Source organism: Oryctolagus cuniculus, chromosome 17, assembly GCF_051225735.1.
Source record: "Oryctolagus cuniculus isolate XC-2025 breed Fujian yellow rabbit chromosome 17, ASM5122573v1, whole genome shotgun sequence".
Taxonomy (NCBI): Eukaryota; Metazoa; Chordata; class Mammalia; order Lagomorpha; family Leporidae; genus Oryctolagus; species Oryctolagus cuniculus.
Window position 1 is genome coordinate 19,840,187 of NC_142883.1, and position 26,334 is coordinate 19,866,520.

General features: G+C 54.0%; 2 protein-coding genes across 10 annotated transcripts in view; one reads left to right on the top strand and one right to left on the bottom strand.

Annotated features, from left to right (window-relative positions):
* BRCA1 (BRCA1 DNA repair associated) overlaps nucleotides 1-10,498 on the top strand; it is a 70,693-nt gene extending 60,195 nt beyond the window's left edge. For all 9 annotated transcript variants that reach the window (XM_017349213.4, XM_008271549.5, XM_008271548.5 and 6 more), the window contains 5 exons: nucleotides 1,882-1,965; nucleotides 6,604-6,658; nucleotides 8,185-8,258; nucleotides 8,603-8,663; nucleotides 9,340-10,498. In XM_017349213.4, coding sequence (XP_017204702.3) covers nucleotides 1,882-1,965; nucleotides 6,604-6,658; nucleotides 8,185-8,258; nucleotides 8,603-8,663; nucleotides 9,340-9,485 — 420 coding nt within the window. In that variant the 3' untranslated portion in view covers nucleotides 9,486-10,498. The remainder of the gene's footprint in view (nucleotides 1-1,881; nucleotides 1,966-6,603; nucleotides 6,659-8,184; nucleotides 8,259-8,602; nucleotides 8,664-9,339) is intronic.
* A 12,210-nt stretch (nucleotides 10,499-22,708) lies between these two features.
* On the bottom strand, nucleotides 22,709-26,131 carry RND2 (Rho family GTPase 2). Its single transcript, XM_051825702.2, has 5 exons — nucleotides 25,874-26,131; nucleotides 25,318-25,405; nucleotides 24,424-24,533; nucleotides 23,597-23,731; nucleotides 22,709-23,447 (listed from the first exon to the last, which is right to left on the bottom strand). The coding sequence occupies exons 1-5, from the start codon at nucleotides 25,973-25,975 to the stop codon at nucleotides 23,199-23,201; spliced, it is 684 nt and encodes a 227-aa protein (XP_051681662.1). The 5' UTR covers nucleotides 25,976-26,131; the 3' UTR covers nucleotides 22,709-23,198.
* Between the last annotated feature and the right edge of the window lie 203 nt (nucleotides 26,132-26,334).

Genomic DNA, 26,334 nt, shown 5'->3' on the forward strand with positions numbered 1-26,334 from the left:
CAGGTAGCGGCTTTACCCACTAGGCCACGGTGCTGGCCCCAGAGATCTACTGCTTTAGTTAAGGAATGCAGGAAAGGCCTTTTGGGAAATAATGAGCTGAAATCTAAGTGATAAGAAAGAGTTTTTTTTTTTCTTCTTTTTTTTTTGACAGGCAGAGTGGACAGGGAGAGAGAGAGACAGAGAGAAAGGTCTTCCTTTTTCCGTTGGTTCACCCTCCAATGGCCACCACGGCTGGCGCGCTGCGGCTGGCGCACTGAGCTGATCCAAAGGCAGGAGCCAAGCACTTCTCCTGGTCTCCCATGGGGTGCAGGGCCCAAGCACTTGGGCCATCCTCCACTGCATTCCCGGGCCACAGCAGAGAGCTGGCCTGGAAGAGGAGCAACCGGGATAGAATCCGGCGCCCCGACCGGGACTAGAACCCGGTGTGCCGGTGCCACTAGGTGGAGGATTAGCCTAGTGAGCCGCAGCGCCGGCCAAGAAAGAGTTCTTGAGACATGTGGGAACAAGTGTTACTAGAGGGAGAACAGCAAGCATGCAGGTCTTACGGTTGGAATGAGTTTGGTTTGGTAAAGAAAGTAGACCAGTGTAGCTGGAGAGTGGCAGCTGTGGGGGCGGGGTCTAGACAGGAGGTTGGAGGCTGAAGTAAGGAGAGAAAATCGAGAGATGACTCCTGGGCTTTTGGGCTGAACTACGGGAGGGTGTTAGTAATAGTGAATGAGTGGAGAGGATGGGGAGGAAGAACGTGTTAGGAGGAGGGAGGGCGGGGAGGGGTGAGAGTCATCTTCAAATAAGTGATGACCTTATCACTAGACTCTTCCTGCAGGTGACTAGAGAATGCTAAGTGTTGTTTCCCTTAGTCACGGGCTGTGGGTACGTTCTTGCTTTTAATTCCTCTTCATAATACTCTTGGCGGTACATGCAGTCTTCTCTACAAGCTAAGTTTCAGTCAGAATTATTTGTAAGCATTCTTCCTAGGGCCGGTGCATGGCTCACTAGGTTAATCCTCTGCCTGCAGCGCCGGCAGCCCATATGGGCGCCGGGTTCTAGTCCCGGTTGCCCCTCTTCCAGGCCAGCTCTCTGCTGTGGCCCGGGAAGGCAGTGGAGGATGGCCCAAGTGCTTGGGCCCTGCACCCACATGGGACACCAGGAAGAAGCTCCTGGCTCCTGGCTTCGGATCAACACAGCGCCGGCCGTAGCGGCCATTTTGGAGTGAACCAACAGAAGGAAGAGCTTTCTTTCTGTCTCTCTCTCTCTCTCTCACTGTCTGTAACTCTACCTGTCAAATTTTTTAAAAAAAGCATTCTTTTTCAGATTTCTCCTGAAAACCCTAACCTCCCCAGTCCCATTATTCTTTATTCTCTTGACCTTGATCAGTCAAAAATAATGATTATGAAAAACCTCTAACTTTCTTCGGTGTATTAAATGTATATTTTATCATTCTGGCTTCATTAACTGTGTGAATCTCTCAATGGAAATCTGAAAAGCCCTTATTTCTTTAGATGGTAATATACAATTGATTTAAGAGATCGGGAATTCTCCAGTTATCTCTATAACAGCACAGGATTAGCAGTTTAATCTAAATGCTAAGTGAATGTTTTGAGAGGAGATAGATGTTGAAAACTAAAATACACGGAGTCCCAGTGAGGTGAAAGCCCGTTGCTAATTTCTGCACACAGAGATGCGCCCCATGCTCCAGTGAATTGACTTCCGCAGATTCAATCCTGGTCATTTCACCCAGTCCCACCAAAAAGAATGATTTTATTTACTTTCAGTCAAAATTCTGTCCAGTGATTCTAAGTGCCTTAAATATAACACGTCTGCTCCATTTCCATTGAAGGAGGCTTCTCTCTGACCCCGTGGTTTGACTGTGGTCTCTTTCAGCATGATTTTGAAGTCAGAGGTGATGTCGTCAACGGAAGAAACCACCAGGGTCCAAAGCGAGCGAGAGAATCCCAGGACAGAAAGGTGACTTTCCCCTCCTCCTGTGGGGTAGCGGGGGTGGGGGGGGACAACAAACACTGCTTTGCATCCCAACCCCATTCCCAGAGATGGTCTTTGACTTTCATCATCTAAGGCTCACCACACCTAGCGTGAGCTAGGCACTTCCACAGAGACTGGGGTTTTTCTGTTTGTTTGTTTTTCATTTCTCCAAGCCTATCCAAACCAGGTAAGTAAATACTGTCTTTGTTTTATGAATGAGGGGACTTGGAGGTTTAGAGAAGGTTTGTAATTTAGATTCCACTCTGGGATTCGACTCTCAGATGATCAGTGGCAGAGCTAGGATTTTATTTTTTATTTATTTCTGTTTGTTTGTTTGGAAGACCAGTCTCTCCAATCCACTGGTTTACTCCCCAAATACCCACAACAGCCAGAGCTGGGCCAGGCTGAGACAGGAGACAGGAGGTTAGTCTGGGTCTCCCAAGTGGGCAGCAGGGGCCCACCTACCTGAGTCATCACCTGCTATCCCCTTGGTACATATTAGCAGGAATCTAGATCTGTAAGCCAAGTAGCTGGGACTTGAACCCAGTACTCTGATAAGGGATACCGGTATCATGAGTGGAACCTAAGACACTGTGCCAAGCACCCATCCCAGAGCTGGAATTCTAAACATGTGAATCTAAAGCCTTGCTCTTTCTACCTCACCATGATGTCTTTCTCTAAAGGAGTGTGGTAAGTGCTGTGCGTGTGGTATGCACAGTGCTGTCTGAAAGGATAAAAAAAATTATTTAATAATCAATAGCTACCAATTATCTAATGTCCACTATATGCCAGGGACTGCTCTAAGCACTCAACCATAGACAATTTTACCCTATGCAGTTTACTGTAAGCACATTTTCCAGATGAGAGAATTAAGATACAGGTTAAGTTGCGCAGAGTCCCACAGTTTGTGAGTGATAGAACTAGAAGTTAAATCCATACAGTCTAACGCCAAGTCTAAACTCTAAATTTTGATTTCTTTTCCTTTTATTTGAAAGATGGTAAAACAGAAGAGAGAAGACTCACCTCTATCTGCTGGTTCACTCCACAAATGCCTACAGCAGCCAGGGCTAAGCCAGACTAAAGCCAGGCACCCAGAACTCAGTCTGGGTCTCCCTTGTGGGTGGCAGGGACCCAAGTACTTGAGCCGTCACCTGCTATCTCCCAAGGTCCACATTAACAAGAACCTGGATCAGTAGTAGAGGAAGCAGGACTCCACACACTGTAACATGAGATGCAGGTGTTCAAGTGGCGCGTTAACCACTGCACCAAACTTCCACCCCCAAGTCTTAATGACGGTACCGTGGTTTCTGGAAAAGTTACAGAAGGAACTGGTGCTGTGGCGTAGCAGGTAGAGCCACTGCCTATAGTGCCAGCATCCCATATGGGCGCCAGTTTGAGTCCCAGTTGCTCCTCTTCCAGTCCAGCTCTCTGCTGTGGCCCAGGAAGACAGTGGAAGATGGCCCAAGTGCTTGGACCGCTGCGCCCTCATGGGAGACCAGGAGGAAGTACCTGACTCCTGGCTTTGGATTGGCGTAGCTCTGGCCGTAGCAGCCATTTGAGGGGTGAACCAACGGAAGGAAGACCTTTCTGTCTCTGTCTCTCTCTCTCTCTCTCTCTCTCTCTCTAACTCTGTCAAATAGAAAGAAAAAGAAAAGTAGCAGAAGATGGTTCAAGTACTTGAGCCCCTGTACCCGTGTGGGAGACCCGGGTGAGGCTCCAGACTCCTGACTTTGGCCTGACCCAGTCCTGGCCATTGAGGCCATTTGAGTAGTGAACGGAAAGAAGAACTCTGTCTCTCCCTCTCTCTGCAATTCTGACTTTCAGATAAATAAATAAATAAATAAATCCTTAAAAGATAAATAAAATAAATGCCACCGTAGTATTTTGCTCTGGAAGAGAAATGTATCTGTAGAGGTAAAACCTCAAACTTCTTATCTCATCAGTGAGTGTCAGCCTGGATATAAAAGTGCCTAATACCTTTCATGCAGCTTTGGCTGCACCTGGCTACCTTTGGAGAACTTTTAGCATAATGAGCACTGGAGTCCTGTCAACGGGTTGGGGGTTGCCGTATACGTACACAGAGTGAGTGACCTGGGTCAGGCTCTCACTTAAAACAGGAGCAGGCTGGTCCAACTGTCCTTTCCATTTCCTCTGGCTAGAAAGTGGTTGGGGAGACAGAGCCCTTACCTGTTCACTCAAGTGCCCACGAAGGCTAGGGCCACCTCTGGGAGCAGGAACTCCATCCAGGTCTCCCACATGGGTGCCAGGGACTCAGCTGCTTTCGCTATCATAGCTGCTTCCCAAGATCTGTTTTAGCAGGAAACGAGTTAGGAGCCAGATCCAGGAATCAAACCGAAGTACTCCAGTGTGGGACATGGGCATATCAACTGCTAGGCTAAACTTCTACTCCCAGAACGAAGGTTTCTTTTAGATGATAGCCAAGTCCTTTCCTAAAAACCTCTGCCAATGTGTGCATAAGCATTGGCACTGTCCAACAGAGTTGCCTCCAGCTATATAATAGTGATTTAGATTTAATTTTTAAAATTTAAACGTGACAGGCAGGGGGCCAGAGTTGTGGCGTGGCAGGTAAAGCCGCCATCTGGAATGCCAGCATCCCATATGGGCACCAATTTGTGTCCCAGCTGTACCACTTCCAATCCAGCTCCCTGCTAATGACTTGGGAAAGGCAGTGGAAGACAGCCTGAGTATTTCGGCCCCTGCCACTCATGTGGGAGACCCAGGTGAAGCTCCTGGCTTCAACCTGGCCCAGCATTGGCCATTGTGGCCATCTGGGAAATGAACCAATGGGTGGAAGATCTGTCTCTCCCTCTCTGTAACTCTTTCAAATAAATATTTTGTTTAAAAAATGACAGGTGGGTATCGTGGCACAGTGAGTTAATCTGCCATTTGAGGTGTCTGCATCGCCTGGGATCGAGTCCCATCTCTTCTTCCTATCTAGCTGCCTTCTTTTTTCTTTTTCTTTTTTTTTTTTTTAACTTTTTTTTTTTTTTTTTTTTTGACAGGCAGAGTGGACAGTGAGAGAGAGAGACAGAGAGAAAGGTCTTCCTTTTGCCGTTGGTTCACCCTCCAATGGCCGCCGCGGCCGGCGCACTGCGCTGATCCGATGGCAGGAGCCAGGAGCCAGGTGCTTTTCCTGGTCTCCCATGGGGTGCAGGGCCCAAGCACCTGGGCCATCCTCCACTGCACTCCCTGGCCACAGCAGAGGGCTGGCCTGGAAGAGGGGCAACCGGGACAGAATCCGGCGTCCCAACCGGGACTAGAACCCGGTGTGCCGGTGCCGCTAGGCGGAGGATTAGCCTAGTGAGCTGCGGCGCCGGTCCCTATCTAGCTGCCTTCTAATGCACACCCTGAGGGACAGCAGATGGTGGTGTAAGTACTGGGTTCCTGTCACCCATGTGGGAGACCCAGCAGAGTTCCAGACTCCTGGACTTAGTGTAACCCAGCCTAGGCTGTTGCAGGCACTGGAGGAGTGAAGCAGCAGATAGAAGATCTCTCCCTCTCCATTGCTTTACCTTTCAAATAAATAATCTTTCAAAAAGTAACTAAAATATGAAATTCAATCCTCACTCACCTTAACTGCATTTCAAGTGTACAACAACGACATATGACTCCAGGCTGCCTTATTAATGTAGATGCAGGACATTTCCGTCGTCGCAGAAAGTTCTTTCCACTGGGAGTGGGAAGGCCTCTGGGAGGTGCAGTGTGATCTGGGACTTCAAGACACCAGGCACTGAAATGCGTTCAATGGACAGGCGGCCAAACCAGGTTTCTCTTCTGCATTAAAAACTGCTTAGGCGTCTAAAGACGCAGTGACCATTCTCAGAGCAGCGTGAGCAGCCATAGACTGCTCTGCCAACTGAGCGCATGTTGAATGTTGGTGTTCCTAGTCTGGATAAACATCACACTTCAGCCAGTAGCTTTGAGTTTCTTGTCACCTTTAATTTTTTTTAATTTTAATTTTTTTTAAGATTTATTTATTTGAAAGTCGGAGTTTCACAGAAGAGAGAGAAGTCTTCCATCTGCTGGTTCACTCCCCAATTGGCCACAACAGCCAGAGCTGGGCCGATCTGAAGCCAGGAGCCAGGAGCTTCTGGGTCTCCCATTCGGGTGCAGGAGCCCAAGGACTTGGGCCATCTTCTACTGCTTTCCCAGGCCATAGCAGAGAGCTGGATCAGAAGTGGAGCAGCAGGGATTCAAACTGGTGCCCACATGGGATGCTGACACTGCAGGCAGTGGCTTTACCCACTAAACCACACTGACACCTTTAATTAAACAAAAAAGGATCAGTTTTTCTTCCAAAGAAGTGAAATCACCGCAAAGGTTGTCAGGGAAGGGCCAGGGCCTGACTGGCTTGACAAAGTGGGGTGCTCAGCCCTTGAATAACAGGACAACAGAGTGTCGATCACTTCCATGCGCCCTCCAGAAAAGTCTGAAATCCATCAGTGTCTCTCTCTCCGGGAAATAGTGGAAATGGTAGTAAAGAAAAGGTGGTAAAGAAAAGTTACTCCTTTTGGGGAGTTTCTCTGTATTTTTGGTGAAATTCCATAATCACTGATAACTAGTGTTTCTTTCCCCATCCCCATTTCTCTTCCACTCTTCTAGATCTTCAGGGGCTTAGAAATCTGTTGCTATGGGCCCTTTACCAACATGCCCACAGGTAAGAGCCTGGGAGAGCTGCAGGGTTCCAGCACCTGCCTTTCTCTCACATAGCGGAATGTCACAGGTGCGATCACCTTATGGGTCTTCCTCAGAGGGGTGAGATTTTCCAGACATCGCTCTGTTTCTTTACTGCTCTCCCAGACAGAATCGCAGCCAGAAGTTATCTGGTGGCAAAAGGCTAGATTGTGCTTCTCATGAGCATGAGGGCAGTGATGAGTTAGGTTCTAGGACCCAAAATGTTCTCTGCTCAGACAGGGTAGAACTCCTGTATTGCCCAAGATAGGAGGGCTAATAAATTAGGGGTGTGTAAATGCCAAGCAAGTGGTTTACTCTCGCTGAACCATCTGTCTAACGGAGAGAAAGTGCGGCAGCAGCATAAGCCCCATGGGTCTGGAGCTCCCCTCGGGCCCAGAGCAGAAGACTCTTGATGAGCATTTTCTAGTTAAATTTGACATTGAGTGTGATATTGTGTCTAGGATTGCTATGGGTCCCAGCTTGGGAGGTGCACAGCGCCAAGGCCCTGGGCTGTGTGCAGAGATTTGCTTTACTGTTTTCAAGAGAAAGGCCTTCTCCCTCTGCTCCTGGGCCTCCCTTCTGCCCCAGGGACTCAGCTCTCTTCCTCCTCAAAGGCAGGCCTTAGCTCTTCTGCTCACAGGCACATGAGTGGCAGCAGGACAGCGTGGCCATGGAGTTTTGCTTGTCTTCCTTATTGGGTACTGATTGGATTTCATGGCATTTCCCAGTGTTGCCCAGAGGCTGTCTCACAGTGTGTTCACACTGGAGTCTCTAGCGGGTGTCGTCTGAGGGGCGAGTCAGTCCACCTCAGTGCAGCCAGGCAGAGGAGCACCTCCGCGGCACCTCGAAGTGGGCTGCTGGCAAAGAGCAACGTACACAGGGGCCCAGAGGATGTCGCTGGTCACCTCTGGTTTCCCAGGTGCAGGTGGAACATATCTACAGTCTCCTGATGCCTGCTCCCTTGGCGCTGATCCCAGCCGCATGCAGCCCCTTCCCCACGGACGTGCTGGGCTGACCAGCATGATGTGTGTTTTTTTGACTGGATAAGTTATCTCCCCATCACTTGACACTTCCTGTGATTACCACCAAGTACAGGGCTTTCACTGGCCACGACAATCGGTGACCAACACAGAATCAGGATGCAGAGAGGGAAGGCAGGCATTTTTTTCACACAATATCTTAGCCAGCAATTTAGCCACTTGATGGAAATTAGAGTTTTTAAGTGTTTTATTTGAGAGACTGTCAAACCTTATCTACCAAGTGGCCTCATGGAGACTGATAATTGTACAGGAGGCTGCACATCAGTGGTAAGCACATTGACTTGGAACCCATACCCTGGTCTGAATTCTGCTTTAAGGCCTTTCTGTCCTTTGGCGTAGAGAGGCAGGGAGTCTCCCACTGAGAAGTCTTGCTGTGAGCTTTCACCCAGTGGAGTATGGGATGGGATAGAGGGCTCAGGTTAAGTGTGCAAATTGCCGTGGTGATTTTAGGTCTTAATGTCCCCTTTAGATCAACTGGAGTGGATGGTACAGCTCTGTGGCGCCTCCGTGGTGAGGGAGCTTTCGTCATTCACCCGTGGCACAGTAAGTCTGTCATGCCCTGCCGGGGAGGGAGGGCACGATTGAACAAGGCTGGCACTCACCTGTCCCTGGGACTCCCCTAATGTAGTCTCGGCAGCCTTTTCAGACCACATACCTGGGCCAGGAGACTCCATCTGTGAGGCATGAGTAAGACATGGCAACTCCAGGTATTTAACGTACTGAGAGAAGGCCGTCTCCCGCTAACCCTTCTTGCCAAATGCCATTCCCTCTCCTTCCTGTGGCTGCCCCCAGAGCAGTCTGCTGCAGCCAGTCATCAAGAAATGTTTGCAGTGACTTCCAAAGTCCTGCCCTGACATCCTCAACGCTCCTTTCTTCTGGGGATACAGGGAGTTCACCCGATTGTGGTCGTGCAGCCAGATGCCTGGACGGAGGACGGTGGCTTCCATGGTAAGAAGCAGCGTGGACCTGTGTCACAGGGACTCCTGTCGAGTGGGCTTGGTTCACCACTCGTTTCTCAGTGCTTGAGCAGTGCAGTTCTCAGCACCTTGTGAATATTTACCGCATGAATGAATGGCTAAATTGTCTTTTTAAAAATGTTTTTATTGTTTACTTTATAAAAGTAGTGCATGAGTTTTTTCTATGGAGAGTATTAAATATAAATATTCATTACAGAAAAGATAAACCACAAAAACAATAAAACAACCCGAGTTATCCCACCACTTAGAGATCATCACCATAAAATTCCCCCAGGCATTTGTGCACGTGTGTAAGTATATATATGCACACGTGTATTTTACACGGATGTCATCATGCTCATCCTACTGTTCTCCTTTTTCCACATCATTAATTGCCATGCTGTTTCACTCTCTGGTGGCTCTTCCTTTAACAGATTGAAGTCCGTGTTAATACCATTGCCAAAGGCTGTGGGCTTTCATCAGCACTCACTTCTTAGGGTTCTGAGTAAGGTCCTGCACCCTGAAGCACTGTTTACGAGCCAGAATTTGGCTCCTACCTGGTTAACCCTAAGAACCCATATAACCAGGTCCCTGGAGTACATTGATTAGAGTCTGGTCTGGGAAAGTATGAATTGACACTAAACTCTGCTTGTGTTCCCTGTCCCCAGGGATTGGACAGATGTGTGCGGCATCCGTGGTGAGCAGAGAGTGGGTGTTGGACAGCATAGCCCTGTATCAGTGCCAGGAGCTGGACCCCTACCTGATACCACAGAGCCCCGCAGCAGCTGCTGAGCACAGCCGGCCACGTGTCTAGAGCCGCAGGACCCCAAGGCGAAGCTGAAGAAGTAGCCTCTCCGGGCCCGAGAGCCCTCCTCACTCTTCAGTCCTCCCATAGTCGCGGTTCCTAAATATTTTATGTACATTAGCCTGAAAAAAACTTCTGGCTGTGCAAGGGTCTCTTAAAGATTTTCTGCTTCCAATCTCCCTTTGAAATCTGCCGTGAGCACAAATCTGTGGTAATTTTTCACCTGAGAGGAATATAAAACCATTTAAACCCCACCAATTCAGCAAGATGCTGATGCATTATTTATCAGCCTGACTCCTACTACAGGGGCTGCTGGAACGGGGCTGGAGGCACAGAGTGGCTTGGCCTCAAGACAACAGCCAGCTTCCCCCAGCTCATTGGGCTAAAGCCTTGGGTTCCTGAAGACCAAGAACCAGACCCTTCAGTGGAAGGAGAGTGCCTGGGACCTGGGACGAGACTGAAATCAGAAAGGTCCTGGGGCAGCCCTGAGATGCTGGAGTGGAGCTCTGGGGAGGAAGCCAAGAGGCAGGCACAGGATCTGCACGGGAAACCAGAGGGTTAACTAGAGGCCACTCGTTTCTAAAGACCGTGCTCTGAAACAGCAGAACACGTCTCAGAACCACTGTCCAGAGGGGCTTCTAACCGGTAATAAGTAAGATGGTTATTGTTGTAGCGCCAGTGTGTAACTCATTCCTCTTAAAAATAAGGGCTCTGATATGAATATTTCATGTCTGTAAAATGAAGGATCCCACCAGGAGAGGAGCTGTCGCTTTCTTTGAGGTAATTCTTCTCCCTTTGCTCCCTACTGCTGAACTGTACAACCTCATAAATAATTTCACTTGCTGAAGGAAGAAAGTGTTGTTCATAAACTCATTGCCCAGGACTGTTTATAGCTGTTGGAAGGACTGGGTCTTTTCTTGCCCCCCAGTGTGGAAGGGCAGTGCAGACGCGATTCCGCGAAGTATGTTCTGTAACTGTTGTGCTATTAAAATAAAATAAACTTGGTAGCAAACGCTTCCGCCAAGAATGAGTGTTCTAGGGACAGCCGCCCGCCTCCTACAGCCTCCCCACTGCTCCCGCGCTGGGGGACAGTCGCGTCTGCTTCTTGGGGTCGGTGTTTTCTGTTGCTGCCATCGCAAACTGTCCAGAGTGCAGCAACTTCTTACCTCACAGCTCTGTAAGCCAGAAGTCTCGGTGGCTCAGCTGGTTTGTTTCGGGTTTCCTGAGGCTGAAATCAAGGTGTTGGCAGGGCCGTGCACCTTTCTGGAGGCTCTGGGGATGAATCTGCTTCCAAGCTCATGCCCGTTGTTGGCTGAATTGCTCCTTGCAGATGGAGGACTGGGGTCACTGTTTCCCTGCTGGCTCTTGGCCAGCGGTCCCTCTCGGCTTCTAGAGACCACCTCCATCCCCAGGCTCCTGGCCCCCCTCCCGCCTCCTTCAAAACCAGCGAGCGCTGGCCAGGTTTTTCTCACATGGAATCTCCCTGACTGCTCCGTCTCTGCAACTCCTGCCAGAGACATTCACTGTTTTTAAAGCCTCAAGATTAGATCGCACCCAACAGGTAATCCAAGGTGACCTCCTGACCTTCAGGGTCCATAACCTTAATTATAGCCACAAAGTCCCTTCACAGGCGTCCCTAGATTAGTATTAGATCAAATAACTAGGGGACTGCGATCAGAGGGGGACATCTGCCTGTCCCTGTCAGCATGCTAAATCCACAGGTGACACTGTACAACACTCGCTGAGCCTCACAACTGCTCAGAGACTGGAGTCCTCTGGAACCATCACACAGTCAGTACTACTATATTCTTAAGGGAAGGGGTGGTGAGGGAAGAGTAGAGAAAATGGAGCTAATGGTCATTACTATATTTTACCTCCATCTTTATCGCAGTCTTGGGCAGTGCAGCAAGAGTTTGCGCAGCTAGGACATGGTTGCATGGGAACCTGAACCTGCCTTTTTATCCTACCACTTGCATCCGTCACTAACCTGGGGCATAAGGCTCTGATCGCATCTTAAAGAGAATTTTGGGAGAGGGGTGGGTTGTGCAGGAGCTAGCACTCAGTTCCTTTATGGCCCAGGATGGGAGATGGTAAAAACAGCCCCATGTCAGGCAGAGAGACTGAGGAGGTCGAGTCATGGCCACTGCTTCCACTCCTACCCAACCTCCCAGTTGTAAGAGCCTTCCAGTTCACAGCCTCACCTGTAACACTTGGCCCTGTAACCTGCCAGGGAACCGATGGGTCTCAGTGTTAGGAGAGGCAGGCAGGAAGCAAGCAAGAGTGCTACTGGGGGGCCGGCGTTGCGGTGTAGCGGGCTAAGCACCCACCTGTGACGCCAGCATCTCACATGGCCAACAGTTCATGTCCCAGTTGTTCCGCTTCCAATCCAGCTCCCTGCTAAGGCACCTGGGATAGCAGAGGAAGATGGCCCAAGTCCCTGGGCCCCTGCCACCCATGTGGGAGACCTGGAAGAAGTTCCTGATTTCAGCATGGCTCAGCCAAATGCAGGGATTTGGGGCATCAACCAGCAGATGGAAGACACCCCCCACCCCATTTCTTTCAAATAAATAAATCTTTTTTTTGACAGGCAGAGTGGACAGAAAGAGACAGAGAAAGGTCTTCCTTTTCCATTGGTTCACCCCCACAATGGCCACTGCGGCCGCCACACCACGCTGATCTGAAGCCAGGAGCCAGTTGCTTCTGGTCTCCCATGCGGGTGCAGAGCCCAAGGACTTAGGCCATCCTCCACTGCACTCCCGGGCCACAGCAGAGAGCTGGCCTGGAAGAGGAGCAACCAGGACAGAATCCAGCGCCCTGACCGGGACTAGAACCCAGTGTGCTGGTGCCACAGGCAGAGGATTAGCCTATTGAGCTGCGGTGCCGGTCTCAAATCTTTTTTTATTTTTTTTATTTGACAGGCAGAGTTAGAGAGAGAGAGAGAAAGATCTTCCTTTTCCGTTGGTTCACCACCACCCCCCCAAGTGGCCGCTATGGACAGAATCTGGCGCCCCAACCGGGACTAGAACCCAGTGTGCCGGCGCCACAGGCAGAGGATTAGCCTATTGAGCCACGGCGCTGGCCCTCAAATAATTTTTAAACCACCACCACCACCCCTCCATTTAAAACAAGTGCTGTTGGCACAGTCTTCAGTTTCACAGCGTCTCATTTCCAGTGATGATTCCGGTCATGATTTACAGACCTTGGAGAGCCAGGCCCATACCTGCTGCCCCCGTCACTGAGGGCTAATGAGCAACATCCGTCCAGTACGTTCCTGCCTTTCCGGGAATCCTGGGTAAAAGTAGCGATGAACCAACACAATGAACGTTCTGTAGGGCTGACACTGTGGTGCGGTGGGTTAAGGTGCTGCCTGTGATGCTGCATCCGTGAGTGCTTGTCGGAGTCCCAGCTGCTCTGAGCTGAATCAGCTCCCTGCTAATGCGCCTGGGAAAGCAGCAAAAGATGGCCCAAAAGATGACCCCCGTACTCAAGTGGAAGACCCGGATGAAGTTCCTGGCTCCTGGCTTTGGCCTGTCCCAGCCTTGGCCGTTGAAACCATTTGGGGAGTGAAGCAGCAGATGGCGAATCTCTCCCTCTGTAACTCTGCCCTTCAAATAAATAAAACCTTTAACAACAAAGCGTTTTCTGTGATTGTCTCAAGGCTGCTTAACAAGTGTATGCCCCATGTGTTCCAAGCTCTGGTTTGAGTCGTGTCTGATGACGAAGTAAATCACTCCTGTGACCTCTGACCTGAAGAAGTGCTCCTACTTTCCCACTCCGCATTCCCCAGCTCTCTGTGGGCACAGCGGCGCTTGCACACTCCTTCCTGTACTGCCTTTATCTCACTGCACAAAATGGACTTCTGGAAAAAAATAAAAAAACTGGAAAGGCAGGAGAAGGAGGGTTATCGTGCAAGTGCAGTGAGGGGGGGGGGGGGGCCTGGAGAACTCCCGCCGATTATCTCCTTCCTAAAAAATGCCCTGGAACCAACAAAGTTTCGGCTCAGACATGAAGGAGAAAAAGGCGTCAATGTTGAGGTGGTTGGAGCGGAAGGAAGCGAGCTGCCCAGAGTGTATCCTGTGAAGGCTGCAAGCAGCAGATAAAGGCAAGCCCCAAGGCAGGCGGCACAGAGCGACGGGCAGGGTATGGGGGACTGCAGATCCACCCAGAACCAAACCCGAGAGAAAATGAGGCCTGCTGCCCAGGGAACGTGGAAGCTCACTTATCAACAGCAGCAAAATGGCTGAGCCGGAGGCCTCTTCACCGTGCTCCCGTGATGCTTAGCTCCTTCACATAGCCTGGGAGTCTGCCCGTAACAAGGGGAAAATTAAAGAAGTGAATCTGGACAAATAGGAAAGAACTGGAAACAGCCGGCTCCTACAGAGAGCGAGGACTGGGGAGGTGTAGGCAGAGCTGATTGGAATGGGCAGTCAGGAACAGCTGGAGCTGCTAAGGTATCAAGATCTGGAGAGACCCCCGATGTTACGTGGGCTGCGGAACATGAGTGTTGAGGACCCAGAGTGACAGGGCAGTATAACGCGGGGCCCAGTGCAGCAGCTCTCGCGGCATGGGAGTGTGGGCAGGCAACAGCATCATCTAGGAGCCTACCAGACTGCACATCCTTGGGCCTCACCCAGACCCAGAATTAGAAACCAGCAACAAGCTCAAGTTTGAGAACCACTGGCTGAGTGTTAAGGGGCTGCTAATTGGTGTAAAATGTTAGCTACAGCCTATTCTTTTGTCTCCAGGAGAGGTAAATCTTGGACCTGTTAAGGATAAATAAGGTTTGTGGGCTGGTAAGTGGTTCTTATCTGCAGGGTTGCAGCAGCTGGCTTCAGTTAACTCCAAAATGGCCCTTTAAGCAAATACAAAGCAAAGGACAAAGATTAGATTATATTAGCAACCTAGGAGCAGAAGGGCCAGACTGCTTGGGGAAAAAAAAAAAAAAAAAAAAAAAAAACAGCAGCTAGAGGTTGAGGAGGTTTTATTAATATTTAAATGCAGTGAAACCACAGCTGCAGCCTTTGACTCCAGCATAGAGATATGCAAATGTGGCTTTCACAAGCGAGGCAATTTCAGACAGCCCTCAAGGTAACAAGAACAAATAAAACAAATGATTTTGTAATTTATCTTTATTGACTGATGGCAAGCAAGGCGAGAGCAACCCCATACCCTGTGAGAGTGAGCAACAGCCCAGCTCTGTGACGGGGAGCAGACACCGTGTGTGGGCCTGGAGGGAGACAAGCAGGCAGGCAGACCCGTGGACTGGTGACAGGACAAACCACGGAGGACAGACAGGAGGAGGACACCAAATCAAGAGAGAGGGAAATGGAAACCCAGTCGTAGGTCCTGTGGCCCGGCCCCTAGGAGCCACGGCAGTAGCAGCTGATGACTGTCCTTGCTGCAGAGCCCTGCATTGCTCCCCAGTACCAACGAAGACAATGAAGCCTTGAGGGGTCGAGCAACTTGCCCAAGGTCAGACAACGGAAGGGGCAGAACCCAAACTGAAACAGATGCTGGGAGACCTCTCTTTGCAATGCCTTAGCTGCTTACCTGTCCTGGGAGGCAGTGAGTAACAGGAAATTGGGTGATCCAGGGACTAATGCCCAGTTCTCTGGTAGCCTGGTGTGTGGCGATGTGAAAGGGACAACAGGGGCCAGTGTTGTGGTGCAGTGGGTTAATGCCCTGGCCTGAAGCACCGGCATCCCATATGGGCGCTGGTTCAAGACTCAGCTGCTCCACTTCCGATCCAGCTCTCTGCTATGGCCTGGGAAAGCAGTAAAAGATGACCTAAGTCCTTGGGCCCCTGCACCCACATGGGAGACCAGGAAAAAGCTCCTGGCTTCAGATTGGCACAGCTCTGGCCATTGCAGCCTTCTGGGGAGTGAACCAGCGGTTAGAAGACCTCTCTCTCTCTACCTCTCTCTCTTACTTTGACTTTCAAATAAATAAATAAATCTTAAAAAAAAAAATCCACTTCTGGCCTTCAGCGGGTGAGAAAGGAAACCACAGGAGACCCTCATGGAACTCCAGTTCCGAGGCTGTTTGGGGGCGGTGGGGGAAGGACGGTCGCTGTGCCGGGGAGGAATTGGCCAAGTGAAGAGGGAGCCTGGAGGCTCCACAGGGCTGCCAGCTGCCAGACTTGGCGGAAGGAGCACCAGACTGGGGGAGGAGGGTGATGGGAGGGCTCGTGAGGCTGCGTTGCCCCGACCCTTGCCCCCTCTCAGCCACCCCGACCTTCCATTCCACGTCCAAACGCAAGCTTTCCAATGCTGCTTTAGGCACCCTGGCCTCCAAAAATAGATTTTGTCCAAACCTTGTGTTCCCCCTGGTGAGTTCTGATCGCCATCCCCACAGGACCATACCCCGCCCCTCCACGGAGCCCCCTCCAGGTTTTCCAGGACAAAAATCTCTCCCCACTGAGAACAACACGAGTGGTATGGTGTGTGAGCCACTGCTGGGGATGCCAACCTCTTATACCTGAGAGCTAGTTTGACTCCCAGCTTCTCCACTTGGGATCCAGCTTCCTGCTAGTGCACTTAGCATGGCTGCAGGTGATGGCCCAACTGCATGTGGGAGCCCCAGATGGAATTCCACGGTCCTGGCTTTCGCCTGACCCAGCCCCAGCTGTTGTGGGCATTTGATGAGTGAACCAGCAAATGGAAGATCTCCATCATTCTGCCTTTCAAGTAAATAAACAAATTTTTAGATACCCCAGGAGTTTTGCTTTATTTATGCTTTCTTCCATCAAGTTGTGCATGGGCATACTCTAGCTTCTCTATTTAATTAGAAGGCCTGTATAATTCCTTATGGCACTATTAGTGTCATTTTTAAAAATTAATTTATTTGAAAGTTACAGAGGGAGAGAGATCTTCCATCTGCTGGTTCACTTCCTAAATGGCCACAAGCCATGAACCAGGAGCTTGATCCAGATCTCCCACGTCGGGGCAGGAGCCCAAAGTACCTGGACCATGTTCCATTGCTTTCCCAGGCCATAGCAGGGAGCTGGATCAGAAATGGAAGAGCCAGGAATTGAACTGGAGCCTGTATGGGATGCTGGCAACACAGGTGGTGGCTTAACCTGCTAGGCCACAGCACTGGCCCCGATTAGAATCATTTTATTTTTGGTAGGCACCCAATGAGTATTTGCTAAGTGAGCTACAGGATGAACGAAAAGGCTCAGTGAACTAAAGGACCTCCCAGTCATCAAGAACTCTTGGGAACCAGCCACATTCTGCCGCTGGGAGTGCTGTTCCCTTCAATCCTTCCCACCCTGGGACCCTGATCTGCTCCAAAAACAATGTAAGGGCTCCAACGGGGCTTCCTCTTCTAAACCTGCACCTACGGATTTCCTCTTTGATTCTTTTGCCTGTTACAAAGCCTCCCATCTGTGATTAATCAACCAGCTCTCCCACCCAGACAGCATCAGATTCCCTGTCCATCAGGGAGGCCTTCTCCAGGCTGAACTCAGGGCAGACAGAGAGCCTGCTGCTGCCATCACTGGGGGTATAATTAGGGTGTTTGTGATAATCGCTTTGCGAGTTCAAAGCACTGGCACAGCCATTATCCGTCTCTTCTCTCTAAAGATTACTAACCCCACTTTACAGGTGAGAAAACTGAGGCCCAAGGCCTTGCGCACTCAGTGAGCTGCTGGCAGACCTGAAAATGACCAGCCCGGAGTCCCCATTCATTAGGCCACTGAAGGAAATGCCCTCATTATGGTGTCTGGGCCACGTCTGGAGGGAGTGTGGGCTCCCGTGGACACGGGGTAGGGTTGGGGAAGAAGATGAAAGAAAGCTGTGACCCTGTAAAGCCCGTGGGTTTTTTCCGCAATGCTGCAGCACTTGGCACTGGTTCATCCCACCTGGGTCTGGGGTTTGTATGTGTGTGTGTGTATGTGTTTGTTTAAGCATCACCGCGTGTCCTAGATGAGGGAGGGGAGAGGGTGAATCCAAAGGTAGCACAGACACACAGCTGAGCAGATGTTTGTCATTTCCTCTTCGAAACCACATAAACCCAAACAGCAAGGTACACTGCGCAAGAGAAACTCAGGTTACGGTGGAGGTGGTGGAGAGGCTGGGCCCTGAACAAGCTGGTGTGCCTCCCTGCCCCCGGAGCCCGGTGAGGCGAGGTTTTCCCTGAAGGCAAAGGTGGGAAGCCTGTTGGTGGGATCACCCCCAAGCCAGTGGGGTGGGGGGCTCTGAAAGCCATGGAGACCAAGATCTGTGCAAGAGTCGCCTCTGCCCAAGAAATAGTTGAGGAGCCCCCCAGAGCTCAGCTGGTCCCTTCCTACAGGAGAGGCCGCGGGCCCCCGAGGGCGCCGCTGCCTGAGGCAGCCATCTCCCTCCCACCAAGGCCAAGCCTTTGGGCGCCATCCTGAGCTGTGGGGCTAACCCTCTTCCCCCAGCCCCGCTCTGGGCCTCTCCCCTCACCCATGCCAGCGCCATCATTCCTTCCCCTCTGAAGCGTGCTGGGTGCTCTGCACAGTGAATGCACACGATGCCAGGCGATGGATGGCTCCAGCCACTGGGTTCCCGCCACTCGCGAGGGCCCTGCCCAATCTGGCTGTTGGCATGGGTGGAACAGGTGGGAGCGCTCTCTCTCTGACTTTCAAATATAAATAAATATATTGTAAAGGGGCAATTACATGTGACATGATTTTTCACTCACTTTCTAGAAAACAACAAAATGCAGCCAGCACAGGGAGAGGAGCCGGGAGTGGCCAGTCCAGCCTCCCCTCCTCCTCCTGCGGGACCAGATGGGAACTGGGCCTCGGAGAGAGGCCCAACTGGGGCGGCGCCCTGCTCTGGGCAGAAGAGAGGCACTCAGTGAGTTCGAGGAGGCTCATTTGCATCCTAAGTGATTGGTTTTCCCTGCTCGTCCCTCATTAGGACACAATGGACAGTTGTTTGCTGGCGCAGCAGATCCATTTACCCGGGGAGAGCGCAGACAGAGCACAAGTGACTGATGGACGATCGCGCTGGGGGGTGGGCAGCCGCCTCCCCCCCTCCCCTGGGCTCCTCGGGACGCTGGCACTCTTGTCCTCACACAATGAGAAGGGGTCTTAGAGAGCAGCCCGCCCCACCCCCCATTTGGCAGAGGTGCTAAGCGGACACGAGACCCGTTCAGGTCAAACGGCAAATCCGTGGCAGAACTGGGCCTTGGAAACTCCAGGCTCCCGGCTCCGGTCACTGCCCTGCAGTGCAGTCTCCCTCCCCTGCCTCGGCCCCCACCCCTCCCACCTGCCTGTCTGACCTCTTTCCCTTTGCCTGCCCCCTCAGTATCTGCACATGTAGGACAATTTAGGAACCTTCTGCTTAACCCCTGCCCTAACAAAGGTGGGTCTGGCAGGGGGTGCTGGGGCCCACGTGACCCAGGCGCTGACAGAACACTTGAGGCACACAGCTCCTTTCAGTCTTGCGAATCTGCACGTTCTGCGAGGCTCAGAGAGGCTGGGTAACTTGCACAAGGGCACCCAGCTGATTCCGAAACCTCCGTTCTACACCTCACAGCCTGGCACAGGGTGTGACACAGATAAGGGGCTCGTGCAATCCAGACTCAGCCTCCTTGAAGGAGGCCACTTCCTCCCCCAGAACCCTCTCCTACCTGCGCCTTGGTCCCTCCTGCGGGGTGCTGCTGTCTCACCGACGCCAGCTTTGCCCCTGGCATGGATGGGAAGGCAGTGATCCAGAGACCCTACACACACAGACCACGGGGGTCTCCCTCCTGCTGACACCCCTGCCCAGTTCCCATCTGCCCCTCCCCTCTGTGGGTCAAGCCTGCCGGCTCTGTTCCATTGTGCACTGGGGGGAGGGAGAGCTGGGGTGGGGGCGAGTGGGTGTCTGTGTGCACGAACATAAGGCCTCTGGGTTCATTCTGACACTGAATGAAAAACTCACCAATTATTCGTCCAATCTCATTAATATGCAGACAGACATCTGTTATTTAGGAGTCAACAGCAGAGGCATTTTCTTGGGGGAGGGGCACTTATATACAGGTCTCTCTTGTCCCTCCAGCTGCTGGGGGGTAGCAGCCTGGGAGCCCCCCTCCCCACTCTGACCCTCACCTGGAAGAGAGAAAATACCTGGGAACCCAGCTGGAAGGAGGGAGGCAGGAGAGGAGCAGGGAGGCAGGAGAGGAGCCACCTTGGGTAGAACTCTTAGAACAAAGCACTGAGCCCCTTCTGGGGAAGAGAGTGTGGGGTGGGAAATGAAGAACATGACTTAAGGACCTGACTCCTTCCCCCCGCCCTCCCCACCTTCCTCAGCCCACCGGACTAAGCTGAGTGTATCTGGGGTGGGGTTACTATGGCAACATGGGGTTCTCACCCAGAGACTTCAGGAAAAGTAATAAGGGAGCTCAGAGGACCTCAGCCTGTGGAGGAGTCACTGGCGCTCCCCCCCCCAACCCCCCGGAGAGGTGTGGGAAGATGCAGCCACCTCCCCTCCTGGCTCTCCTCCAGCTTTGAGATCCCAGCACAAAACACCCCCTGCCCCAAGAAGTCTTTCCTGATTCCCTCAGCTCAGAAGCACTCAAGCCTGCAAATCTTGGTTAGAGAATAGAGGCAGACAGCAGCTCAGGCCCTTCCAAAGGTAGTGGCATGGTGGGTGAGGCTGCCCCCTGCGACGCCGGCATCCCATGTGGACACCGGTTCGAGTCCCGGCTGCTCCACTTCTGATCCAGCTCTCTGCTATAGCCTGGGAAAGCAGTGGAGGATGGCCCATGTGTTTGGGCCCCTGTTACCCATGTGAGAGACCCAGAGAAAGCTCCTGGCTTCCACCTACCTTGGCCCCAGCTGTTGCAGCCATTTGCGGAGTGAACAAAAAAAAAAGGGCCAAGCAGCTTTTCTAAGATGTTCCCTCTTCCAATTCTTCCTCAACAACACACATGGTGATCCAGCCCCTTCTCTAGGTGAAAGAACTGAGGTTCAGACAGATGTTGGCTCCCCAGGGAGGAAGTGACAGGGCTGGACCCAGGCCCTGAGACTTGCCTGCGAATGTCATGCCCTTCCCAGGGCTGTCTCTCCTGAGGGGACTGGAGACACCAGGGAGAAGCCGCTGTCAGAGTTTCGGGGGTTAGAGGGAGTCCCCTTCCTCCCCACGGTGCCCCCACCCCCCTCATAGGCAGGCTGATTGCAGAGGTTAAGAAACACTGGCAGCATCACAGCATGATTAGTTGTTTATTTCATTAAATGATTAACGAGGCTACATTGTTTCCCAAATGGGTGTCTAATTTGTGGGGGAAACAGTGCAGAGGAGGAAGTTGGGTCTGACTTGGCATCTGGGCTGGGGGCGGGAGCAGGGTCCCCTCCCTCCAGCCTGCAGGGGCCCCTGAGACCAAGGAGCAGCCCCACTCCCTGCTCCCACCCTTCGGGAGCCCCTTCCCTGGAAATACAACGTCTGGCAACTCAGCCCTGCCGAAGGGACCTGAATCTGTTCCCGGCGCTTTGGAAATGGATTAAACTTTGGGGGTTCCTGCAGCTGATTTATCTTCCTAATTATGTTTGCTTGAGGTGGATGTTGAGATGCGTTTGCATTCCCTGAGTGCGAGTGGCAGGAGAGGGAAGTTGAGAGAAAAGGGGGCACAGCACCCCACACTCTGCTGGCTGCCGCCTTGAGCCCAGGAGGAGGCCGAAGAGAATGAGAAGCAGTGGGCCCCAAATCCCAAATCGGTTTTGACAGCACAGCCAGAGACTCACCCAGCCCTCTCCTCCTGCACCCTCAGGCCAGAACCCTAGGTCCTTGAGGTGGGGGTAGAGGGGGAAGCCTCAGCTTCAGCCCCCAAATCAGGTCTCAGTTTGAGGAGGTGGGATGCCCAGTGCCCTTGAAGTTATCCTAGAATCCTTGAGGCTGACTTCCCGGGGTGGGGGCAGGCCTGACAAGCCAGGGAATGGGTAGATTCCTTGTCCCAGGACTGGGTGCTGCCGTAGGGAAAGGAGCAATGTGAAAGGACGCATCTCAGAGCCGAATCCTCCAGTATCGGACTCCTCATCCAGATAAGCATCCAGCCCAAATCCAAATGTGATCACTCCACCCTTCGAGCTTTCTGGGGGCCCCGCGTACCCTGAGAATGAAGTCCGGGTTCCCTGTGGGCCCCGCAGGAGCCTCAACACCTTCCATCCTTGTTTGCTGCTCTCTCTGCCCGCGGAGCCCTGATCCTGCCCGCTCCTTCTCACCTCCACGTGTTCGCACATTCTGTACCCTCTGCCCAGAGCTCCTTTCCTTCCAACCCCTCCCCTGCCTGGCAAGCTCCTTTTCAGCCCTCCAGGGGGGGCCTGGCTCCCAGGCCACCTCCTCCTCCTTATATGGTGCCCCAAGCAGCCCCTACCTGTGTAGACATCCCAGACTCCCTCACACCCGGGAAACTTCTCGTCCCTGTCCCACGGGGTGGGCCCCAGCTGGGGAACCCAAGACAGTGAGTGGCACACAGCAGGTGCTCAGCTCAGATCTGCTGAATGAGGGCGGAATGGGCTGTGGATTGGGGGGGGGCAGTCATCTGTGGGGGGGTAAGGTCTGTGTTCCCTCACCGGGCTGGGGCTGGGGGAGGGGACAGCGAGGGACGGTTCCTGGGGGAGAATGTCACCGAAAAGAGGCCAGTGGGACCAGAGCCAGGCAGGGAATACAGGACAGTCTGAAACCAGACTCCCGAGAACACAGACCAGCACTGTCCTGCCTGACAAGCAGCGCCCCGGCCGGCCCCTCCACGGCTTTCCTTCTCTAGAGGAGGGGGGGTGACCCTAGGCACCCAGCTGATGCCCCCGAATCCTCAAGGAGCGCAGGATGTAATGGGAGGAGACCCCAGCATCGAGCTGCCCCATGGGGAAAGCCCAGCTCCTGTGATGTGGACGCTTGCGATGCCCCCCCCTGCCCCAGGGCACCTGCAGGCTGCAAGCCATGGGTGGAGACAGACGAAGAACCAGGACCCTCCCTGGCTAGTGGAGACTCCTGCCCCCACCCTGGACTGACCAACTGCGCCTCTGCCACTCTAAGACCACCCCCCAGTGGCCTGAGGATTGTCCCCCTCGTTAAGGAGGTGAACGGTGCCAAGACTCGGCAGTTCGCCCCCCTCTGGCTAAGAAAGGACTCCTCTGATCCAAACCCGGCTCTTCCTCTGCTCCTTCTGTGGGCATGGACAGGAAACACCCTCAGGTCTAGCTTCTCCTCCTGCTAGAGGCTGGTAGTTTGGTAAAAAAAAAAAAAAAAAAAAAGCAAGCAATAAAACTAAAGCCACAGCCGTTTTCCATGGACATGGGCTTTATTGGGGGACTAGGGGTGGAGGGGACAGGGAGCTGGGACTGGTGGGGTGGGGTGGGGCTTCTTGCATTTTAATGTAGTGCATGTGGCCTGGAGGTTAGGAGGTGTGAGAACAGCTGTAGAAGTGAGAGGAGCGGAAGAGAAAATCGTGGGATGGACACTTTCCCAAGGGAAGGAAGCCAGCCAGGCTACGGGGAGGAAAGGTACCCTTCAAATACAAGACTCAGTCAAGGTCACTGCTGTTGCCAGATCTCCTAGCCCCCATAAGCCACACCCCAGCTCATGCACCTGATGCCTGCTCCCCGTTAGCCCCCTCGATTTCCAGTGGAGACAGAGGGGTGACTGTAGGGACTGGGGACACCTCTCTGCCCTCCAACCCCCCTGCTCAGGAGAATGGATTCTGCTGCCCCTGGCCTCCCAGCTGGGGTCAGGTCAGGAGGAACCTGTTGCCCGGCCGCCCCTCCCCAGCCCCTCACATGAGGTTGCAGCTCTTGGCTCGATCCTTGTGCATCTCGCCCTCGCTCCCTCTGTCTGGCCGCCCTGACAGCTGGGCTGATCGCTGCAGTCCCCTGCGTGAGTCAGTACGGCGCAGCTGCCTGTGGCCACGGCCAAGGGAGGCCACTGTGGCCACGTGGAAGACATCCCTGACGCTGCGCTCAGAGGACCGGGAAGAGCACTCAACGTAGGACACGGCCCCCACCTGCTTGGCCAGAACAGTGCCCTGGGGACGAAGCACATGGGAGAAGAGAAGGGGTTCAGCCAGCTGCAGGGGAGGGGCCTGGAGGACAGAGGCCCGGGGCCAGGTAGGGAGACTGAGAGGGGCCACGGTGAGAGGCCTCGGCTGGGTTAGGCAAAGGTCAAGGGTCCCACCTGCTCATGGGTAACGGGGATAAGCCTCTGCTTGGACAGCTCCCTCAGCGTGGCCAGGTCGGTCCTCATGTCCAGTTTGCAGCCAACAAGCACAACCTTGGCGTTGGGGCAGAACTCCTGAGCCTCCCCCTGCCACTGTTCGGGGGAAGAAAACAGAATGGTGGAGGGTTAGAGGGAGGCCCAAGAGGAAGCCCTTCCTTCCTCAAGTCACGCAAAACCCAGTACCCCTTGGGACCCTCCCATGTGGGGCAGGAGGTACCAGGGGGTGGGGAGAGAGGGAGGATTCGGGTGGGGCTGGGGGGACCCTCTTTCTCCGTCAGTGACCATGAAGGGTCTGCCAGTGTGCGACCTCCCATGCCCGCTCCCTTTTCCCATCACTCCTCTGGGAACAGACCAATCCTCCCTCCCCGCTGGGAGCTGGGGCTGCCCTCCCTGACTTCTGTCCATTCACCATGGGCCTTTCTCATGGAAATAGGGGCCTAGAGGAGGCCACAGGGCTTTCCTAAGCCCCTCCATCTGGGGTTCCCACACCCAGGGAGTTGGGGGAGCACAAGAGCCATCATTGAGTACACCTCTGGCTCTCCGCATCTCCCCATCTCCCCTGGCTGCATTTGGTAACCAGCTCTGAGCTCCCAGCTGGGGTCAGGGGTCAAGAGGTCAAGAGAAGGACAGGAGGAGTGGGAGGCAGGGGCGAGGCAGGGTGAGTGCTTCCCCCACTCTCAGGCTGATGGCCGTGCCCCAGCCCTCACCCTCGTCCTGACTCATGTTGGTCAGGACCACGGTGTCCAGTGCCCCTGTCCGGCTGTCCTGCTCCCCCGGGCTCCCACCTTCTTGAGGACACTGTCCAGTGTTTCTGGCCGGCTAATGTCGAAGCAGATGAGCACGGCGTCCGAGTCAGGATAGGCCAGAGGCCGGACATTATCGTAGTACGAAGAACCTGAGAGAAGACGGGGAGTGAAGGAACAGACAGGGGGCTGAGTGGATGGGGGGCATGGGAGGGGATCGGGGGCCCTAGAAGTCCTGATCCAGGGTGCGGGAGCAGAGAATGGAAAGCAGAAGTGTTAGGACCTGCCAGGGAGGCTGTGGTTTCTGCGGGCTGGAGAGCAGCAGAGCAGGGGGGACTCGATCCAGGCAGGGAACCGCTCTGCTTCCCTACAGGTCTCGAAAAGTAATCACTCTCCATCTTCCCTGAGTTTGGGGCCCCTTGACAAAGCTCATGAAAGCCACGAATATTCCGGCAACATTCCGCATGCACTTTCCGAGGCTTTGCGGGGCATCTTCTGAAGCCCCCCTCCCCGGGGAGTGCATGGAAACAGAAACCCCTCCACACGGGGGGGGGGGCAAGGAGCAGGGGCGGGCAAGTGCTCTCCCTCCCTCTGGGACTTGATCGCAGATTTCTCTAGTTCAAACTAGACGCCACCTACCCCCACCAAGAAAATCAGTGTCTTTTCTACACTGGGTCCTGTCCTCTAAGAAACACCGTCCCCAGACAGAAGCCCCTCCTTCCCAGCTCTTCCAGGGAGGTGGAACCCAGCCAAGGGGCTTTCTCCCTCAGGACTGGGCTTCTGCCAGGCTCAGCAAGTCCTGCCTCAGTTTCCCTAACTTTAAACAAACTCGGTTTTCCTTCCTCCTGCAATTGGATGGGTGGGGTGGGGTGGGGCGACCCGAAATCTAAGGTAGGGGCCCTTGGAAGTCAGGGTGACCCCGAGGGACCTGGCTACCTGAAGTGTCCCACATGTTGAGCTCAATGCGGCGCTGGTCGATCTCGAAGCTGGCGGTGTAGTTCTCAAACACGGTGGGGACATAACTCTGCAGACACGCAGGGGTCAAGATGAGACTCCCCAGACCAATGCCCTCCTCACGCCCACACCCGATCCAGCCCCGTCCCTGCAACCCCAAGTTGCTCTGGGGGTGGGTGAAGGGGAGATCCTGGGAGCTGCCGCCGCCGCGGAATCCGCGCCAGGCTCCCAGGCCCCTCCCGGCCGCTCGGCCCCTAGTTCGTCCGCTGTTCCCGGCCCAGGACCTCCAGCGTCGCCCAGGCGCTCCCTCCCAGACCCTCCGCGTCTCGCCAGCCCAGTCCACCGCACTCTGCTCCTGAGTCCTCCCACCCCAGTCCTCCGCAGTGCTCCCGAAGCCCCCAACGCCTCCCCCATCCTCCGAGTTCCGCGCTCTCTCGCCCCCGGTAACCCCGGCATCGGTTTCCTTTCATCCTCGGGCTCCCGTCACCCCCTCCTCCGGCAGCCCCAGCGCCCCCCTCCCACGGCGCGGGCCCCTCACCCCGGGGTAGGCGTCCTTGGCGAACACCTGCAGCAGCGCCGTCTTGCCGCACTCTGCGTCCCCCACCACCACGATCTTGCAACGGCCGCTCTGCCCCTCCATAGTCCCGGCTACTCGCCGGCCCCCCACGTCGCCCCCCTCCCGGGCCCCGCCGCCGCCTGCGCCGCCGCCTCCCCCGCCGCTGCAGCTGCAGCCGCTCGGGCCGCCGACACCGGCATCTCGCGGGCCCGCGCCGAGCCCCCGCCCGGGGCCGCGGCCCCCCCACGCCCCGCCCCCAGCCCGGCGGCCGCGCCCCCGGCCCCGCCTCCCACCCGCGCAGCCGGGGGCGGGGCCCAGGAGATGTGGGCGGAGCTTGGGGAGCGCAGGGCGGGAGCCGGGTTGCGGCGAGCTCTGGGACTCTCAGGGGTCAGGGGCCCCTGCTGGGTTGACGCAGGCAGCGCCGGGTTTGGCTTCCTTGGGGA